This window comes from Canis lupus, chromosome 35 (genome assembly GCF_048164855.1).
Source record: "Canis lupus baileyi chromosome 35, mCanLup2.hap1, whole genome shotgun sequence".
NCBI classification, from domain to species: Eukaryota; Metazoa; Chordata; class Mammalia; order Carnivora; family Canidae; genus Canis; species Canis lupus.
In genome coordinates, this window is record NC_132872.1 from 14,418,555 (window position 1) to 14,425,828 (window position 7,274).

A 7,274-nucleotide genomic window follows, 5' to 3' on the forward strand; every position below is an offset into this window, starting at 1 on the left:
TTGCACAGTGCAGCATTTTAAACAAAGTAAAGGTCTCATTTCAGCTTTTACTGTTAAGCATAATCCATATCTCAATCTTGAATATAAATGTCACAATATATAAACCCACTGAGAATTCTGTACACAAATACAAGTTTATAGAAATCTGATTTCAAATATAAATACATAAATTGTCATGACCTCACATGTTACAACAGCTTATTTTTCTATTGTAATTAAAAAAAATCATAGAAAAATATTTCAATGCACATTCAACTGCTATGACAAGGGCCATGACCTTGTGCCTTTGAACCATACTTTGTGGAGTGTAAAGCATCACACCGGGCATTTTTGGAATGAAAACTGCTAAGGTTCTAAGATTGAAGAGGCTACTGTATAAATATTCACGTTATAATATGGTAACAAAAATAGTTAGCTCCATAGTGTATCAGGGAGGCAGTGGGGCAGAGAAGTGGAGGCTAGTGCTAGTTTAGGAAGGCCCACAGAGCGCATGTTAAGGTAGCTAATGAACTAATGTATTTTAAAAATCCCTACTGCAAGCCTAACACTGAACTCACTAGTGAGACGCTTAAGGCAACAAGACCGGACATGTGTTTGGCCCCCAATGCCCGAGTCCTGCCCTCTCCTCAACCTCTGTCATTTTAATAGACCAACCTGGCTCATGTGTCAACACAAATGGGGAGAAGAGTAAAGCAATTTCTTCTACATACAAAAAGACGATTCAGTGCAAACTGAGAAATTTCTTTGTCAATAGTTTGAAAATTTCTTATTGCCCTCAAGCAACTGAACTTTTTCTAAACATGTAACATTCAAATTGGGATCTATACTGGAGAGCAAATGTATATAAAAGGCAAACATTCAATTTGAGACATTCCAACATTAGCTTCCCCCTTTCCTTTTGTGGGATTTAACAAGGGTTCCACTGAGAGAGAAAAACAACTCGTCCTTAAAAGTGTACTTTCCTGCATTTAAAAATATATATATACCATTTAGACAGCAGATCCAAGGTGACCAGGCATAGTCAAGTTTCTTCTATGGCTTTTATTTTTTTATTTTTTTTTTTTTTCTTCTATGGCTTTTAAATCATTGAGGTACTAAGGAGAACCATCACTTCTGATATTTCTGCTTAATGGCTTCCCTCTGAAAGCCACGTTCTGAAGTGATCCTGCTCACGTATGTGCGGTTAGAGATTCGGGGAGACCGCGTGAGGGTTGATGCAGAGGGCTGCCGTCACAAATGTCCCCAAGCCTCGGCACACTGTTAGAAAAAGGCAAAGCACTTTCAAACATTGAAGAAGTTCCAGAAGAATGGAAGCTCCTTCGGGCAAAGGGATTCCCCCAGTTTCACCAACAGATTTAGCAGCAAGATCCTGGGACTCCGCACACCATGGCAGGGAGCATGGGGGGACGGCAGCGAGGGGTCCGGAGTGGGCAGAGGGAGACCTGGAGCTGTCGGCACACAGAAAGGGCAGTGTGGCTGGTTGGCTAGCTCACCAGCCCCACACAAAGTGACACAGTCTATTCAGGGGGAGGGACGGCTGGAAATGTCAGGATGGGTAACATGAGTGGAATTTCCCCAGCTTTTCTCCGGCAAGAGGATAGAGAAAGGAAAAATGCTAGGGTTTAAATGAATGCCATACATCTGAATATCTCTACTTGAGTCTTTCAATTTGCCATACACACATCAGATAAAGCTGAATTTGCTCCGAAGTAAGATGGGTAGCAAGATACACACTGTTCCCAATGACTGGATAAATTATCTTGGCACAGAAAAGATCTGAAGAAAATATTGAGTCCAAGAATGTGAGACCAAAGCCCTTTCTAGTAGTAAACCAGCCACCGCCGGTTCTGTATAATATGCATCAGACGATGGCCACAGTTCGATTATGGGTCAAGTAATAATTCCTTTCAATTAATAATACTAGAGATCCGGTTTTAATTGCATAGTCTTTCAGGAGCATAAAAACATGAGAACCAGCTCTTTTCCTGAAGCTCCGGGTTTCCTGCTCCAGAGCCCTGGACAAATGCCTCCCTGCCTGCTGCAGTGGTAAGCTGCAGTGTGACCCACTCATCCAGAGAGCAAAGGGGTTCGATGCCTGTCCCAACCCTCAACGTCCCTCCTTCATGACCACTAAGTGGACAATCACACGTCTCCTAGATCCACAAACTCATCTTCTCGTTTGGCCAGATCATCTTCATCACCCAGAGCTTTCCAGCCACTGGTGGGAAGGACCGGTTTTGAGGAGTGTCGCTGCAGCAGAGCGAAAGGAAACAAAGAGGACAAGCGGGCCGAGCTCCTCAGCAACGAGGGGCCCTCTGCAGGGAGGGCCCCCTGGCTGTGGTGTCTCTCCTCGATCTTCTCTTGTAAGCGCTCTACCTCCTCCATCATTTCCAAGAGTTTGCTCATGGTGGCCACTCTACCACCACCCAGGATTTGGGCTTCCGGAATCCAGCGCAGGTAGCGCTGGGCCCAGACTTTGATTTCTGGCCCCTCGAGGTGAGGCGGCAGCAGTCCGTGGTAGTCGGTGGGCTTGCTGTGCCAGCTGTCATAGAACTCTTGAAAATTGTCTTGCAGCTCATCAGAAGAATTAATTAATTTGCTAATTCTCTTGCCCAGAAGGTTTTTAATTAAATGATCTGTTTCTTCCCTGAAAAATCCTCTTTTGGGAGATGATTTAGATTGAGTGAGTGGCAGAGACAATTGTCGTTGATGTTTGAAACGCATTCCTTTCCGTTGGCCTTTGTCCAGTTTTGGCTTTTCCACATAAAGAGGGTTTTTGAGCAACATCTGGGCTTTGGGTTCAAACTGTACAGACCAATCCCACACGGTGAGCAGATTCAAAGGCTTGCTCTGTGTATCCTGGTGTTCCCTACCCATGTTAATATCTTTTTGATGAGGCGAATTGAAGAAGAAGGTGCTAAAAATAGGTAAGTATAGACTATCTGACAAAACAGTCAAGTAAGTCTCCGTGAAATCAAATGCTGGGGGATGCTGGTGCACCAGCTGCCACACACAATCTAAGAACAGCAGGAACACGGGAACCTCCTCTTTGTCACTTTGACGGAGGTGGTTGCAGCGATCCAGGAAACAGTGGCCGCCCATGATCCACTCCTTCTGGACGAGGCTCTGGAAACCAACCCTGGTTCTGCAGTGGGGGTCCATCATCACTTGTACCAGAGAGGAAATGAGGCAGCAGAGGTCTGAAGCATTCTCCTCTAAAAGAAGAACGTTCATGTTTTGTGCTTCTAGACATTCTGCAATCTCTATTGCTTTTTTCAGGCAATGTCTGATTATATCAAGCCAACTGCTATTTTCCAACAGAGAAAACCATTTTATATCTGTGTCCCAAAATTCCGTACTATTATCTATCAGAAACAGCTGTTTAAATTTAGAGTGAAGTAAGTCAGTCGGAGAAGGACAAACATTATATGTTCTCATTCATTTGGGGAATATAAATAATAGTGAAAGGGAATATAAGGGAAGGGGGAAGAAATGTGTGGGAAATATCAGAAAGGGAGACAGAACGTAAAGACTGCTAACTCTGGGAAACGAACTAGGAGTGGTAGAAGGGGAGGAGGGCGGGGGGTGGGAGTGAATGGGTGACGGGCACTGGGTGTTATTCTGTATGTTAGTAAATTAAACACCAATAAAATAAAAAAAAAAATCAAAAAAAAAAATTTAGAGTATGCAGTCTGGATGTCCTGCAAGGACAGGAAGTTGGTTGACAGGTCTTCAGTTTTAACAATTTCATAGGGTGGCCTGTGGATGGTCTTGTAAATTCCATCCAAGAAGCTCTTTTGGATTTGTAAACTGCCATCATCCTGTTCTTTGGGCAGTGCTGACATTTTCAAAAGGGCACATCCATTGTGGCAGGACCAGCACCATATTGGTATGCCGTGACCCTGAAAGCGTAGCACGTCCTCTTCAGGAAGAGAAATAGGGACAACAAAGTATGCTGGCAATCTTACACAGACTTTATAGCCTTCATTGACACTCACTGCTTTGTACTTGACGTTGCCTTTGGTCCGCTCCAATTCCCAACACCAGTCCTTAAGGGTGTCAAACATTACAGTATGGTTCTTGGGATCAGTGGCTGTATTGTTTTGTGCAGCAGCTGCATAGGAAAACAGAAATAATCTTTTAAGCAGTTTAGGAGCTTGGGTATGATGAATTATGCCACTGACAATCCTTTTGACTTCCTCTTCTCTTGTGTACCTCAGACCAAAGTGGAACACTCGAAGGTCTTTGCAGTGGATGATGAGTTTTTCAGGGTAGGTCTTCAATTGTCCAAAAAGAGGTTTCTTTTTCTCATCAAACACTCCATAAATCTGATCAACGCAGTGGAGTGTGATGTCATTTTCTCCTATAACCTTATTCTTAAATTGGGCCTCATCATTATCCAACGCAGATTCATCATCGCCCAAGAAGGCGATCTTGAAGTCGGTGCACACAAGTTTCCCATAGATCCCACGCTGACAGGAATCCTCCTGGACATACTTCAGCACTGTACTGGCTTCACAAAGCAGCTGTTCACCTGGCAACAAGTGAAGAGTTACTTCCTTCTCGTTTGCATGAATTTCCTCCGGGCGCACGTACGACACGAACGAGGGCTTGGGCGCCTTGGTGCCGCCGCCCCCGCCCACGACCCCTTTCCCCAGCATACGGCCGCCCTAGGAAGCAGCGCCGCGCGGGAGCAGAGGCGGCGGCCACCAGCTCTGGCGGCCCAGGCTCCGCGCATCCCCAGGCATCCGGCTCCGCCGCCGACACCGCTCGCCCCCCCACGTCATCATTATTAATTGGAAATTTAATGTTAACAAGAACACTATTCTTTGCACACTTCTATTCCAAATATCTAATCTGGAAGCCACAAACACAAATTAAACTGTACAAAATTACTCGCTTTAATTGCCATATCTATTTATAGCACTCAAAATATTTTCTTTATTTTCTACGGTCATTCACAATTTCCAATGCTACTTTTATGAGAATCACTCATTACTTTATAAATTCAGTCACATAACAGAAGCATTTTTTCAGTGTTCTTATTCACAATATTATTCTAACATTGGCCAGTCCACACACATGTGAGATTACTTAAATGCCCCTCACTATGAACATTCTTTGTTTTACATTCAGAGTCCCATAGATTCTCTTACCTACTTGGATATCTTTTTTTTTTTTTTTTTTTTAATTTTTTTTTTTTTAATTTTTATTTATTTATGATAGTCACAGAGAGAGAGAGAGAGAGGCAGAGACACAGGCAGAGGGAGAAGCAGGCTCCATGCACCGGGAGCCCGATGGGGGATTCGATCCCGGGTCTCCAGGATCGCGCCCTGGGCCAAAGGCAGGCGCCAAACCACTGCGCCACCCAGGGATCCCGGATATCTTTCAATGATTATACACTAATTTTCATATTTGTGCATCTCAAAATAGTTAAAAATTGATCATGAGAAATTGGTTCATCCAGTTTATGTAATTATAAATGTAGTACTTCCTGTCTTTTCTCAATTCTGATCTCTTGGATTCTCAATAATTATTTAATATTTATAGTAATTCAAAACTACCAAATGCTGACAAACCACTTGACCTGAAAATACTGATAATTAATAATCATACCCACATAATAAAGGCCAAATAGCATAATCACCAAAGGAAGTTTTATTTACTGTGGAGAACTATCCAATTTTCTAAATTCTCTAAATCATGCTACAATACAGTTTTAACCTCTTATAATGATTGAATTATTCAAATAAGAAATTTCTAAAATTGAACTTAAAACACTCCAAATTAGCTATGCTTTAACCATGAATCTTTCAGAAGCTCTTCAGTGGCCACAAAAGGAACCTAACTAAACAGTACGGATGTCACACATGTACACGCACACATAGCTCTTAACATGAAGCAAATTCCCCAAACGTATTATCATATCTCATCCAGGTTTATCACTCCTAATTAACACAGGATACCATAAGCAGAGGTTTGGAGATAACCCTAAAACCAAAAATAACATTTAATAAAAATACGAGATAGTTCCTCGATTTTGATCATAGCCAAAAATATCAAAAACTATGGTCATTTTTCCAGAGTGAATAGTGACTAAAATAGTAATTTAAGAGGAAACAGTGACCAAAATCTTAAGTTGTCCCTATTCTAGATTGTTAACTGCTCCTTAATTGACTCGCATGGTCCATGTAAAATTTTAGCCTAATGAAACATGGATTCTCTTCCAGGGATAGACTTAATATAATACATCTTACAGGATTCGGCCTAGGTAATGTTCTTAGAAAACAGTAATGAGATTCTGAGTGATATCAGCAAAGACGGCAGAATGGGAGGTTGTTGGCACTGTTCCCCTACACACACACACACACACACACACACACACACACACACAAGCAAATAGCAACTATCCACAGACAAGTATACTTTTGTGAAAATCTCAGAACCTGGAGGTGACTCTGAGCCTCCTCTTGAGGAATAAGAACCTAAAAAAGCCATGTCAAAAGGGTCAAATGGAGCATGTTTCACCCACTGCCTCTTCACAAGGCAAGCACAGTGCCACACCCAGAGGTGTCCCTCTTCTTCAACGTGTAGAAGAGAGCCCAAGGCAGGTAGCCAACTTCCCCTGGGTCCTGGAGGGCCCACTGGCAGATCCACTTCCGTCTTGCCTCATGGGGAGCACTGGAGGAATTGGCAGGGATAGACATCCTGGGGTCTAGAAGTAGAGACATGGATGAGGCTCACAGTGATCATCAGCATGTAGATTTGGTAGTGACACCACTTCCTTGCTAGTGATCTCATCCAACAGAATCAGTGTCTGGAAGAGATATCTGCATTCCTACAGTATTATTCAGGTAGCCAAGAATTGAAAACAATCTGTGTGTCCATAAAAGATGAAGGGATAAAGAAAATGTAATACATACTTTTTCTTTCTTTTTTCTTTCTTTCTTTCTTTCTTTCTTTCTTTCTTTCTTTCTTTCTTTCTTTCTTTCTTTCTTCTTTCTTTCTTCTTTCTTTTCTTTCTTTGTCTTTCTTTCTTCTTTTTTTCTTTCTTCTTTCTTTCTTTCTTTCTTTCTTTCTTTCTTTCTTTCTTTCTCCTTTCTTTTCTTTCTTTGTCTTTCTTTCTTTCTTTCTTTCTTTTTTCTTACTTTCCTTTCCTTCTTCCTTCTTCTTTTTTTTTTTTTTTTTAATGCCTTGACGGAGGGAGTTGGAATTTGGCAGGTGGAAGTTCATTCAGGTCAAGGGGAAGAATAACCAAAGTTGTGAAGCAAGAG

The 7,274-nt window shown here is 42.1% G+C and overlaps 1 protein-coding gene across 1 annotated transcript; it reads right to left on the reverse strand.

The window, feature by feature from the left end:
• Positions 1 to 1,069: 1,069 nt before the first annotated feature.
• On the reverse strand, positions 1,070 to 4,701 carry LOC140625223 (myotubularin-related protein 12-like). Its single transcript, XM_072812537.1, has 2 exons — positions 3,686 to 4,701; positions 1,070 to 3,395 (listed from the first exon to the last, which is right to left on the reverse strand). Exons 1-2 carry the CDS (start codon positions 4,659 to 4,661, stop codon positions 2,143 to 2,145), a joined length of 2,229 nt encoding a protein of 742 aa, XP_072668638.1. The 5' UTR covers positions 4,662 to 4,701; the 3' UTR covers positions 1,070 to 2,142.
• Between the last annotated feature and the right edge of the window lie 2,573 nt (positions 4,702 to 7,274).

Bases quoted from the DNA above. Each gene is read 5' to 3' on its own strand.
- LOC140625223 (XM_072812537.1), bottom strand. From the start codon at position 4,661: ATGCTGGGGAAAGGGGTCGTGGGCGGGGGCGGCGGCACCAAGGCGCCC. The intron at 3,396-3,685 runs ACTCTAAATTTT...CTGACTTACTTC, and splicing joins GCAGGACATCCAGACTGCAT to ACTCTAAATTTAAACAGCTG.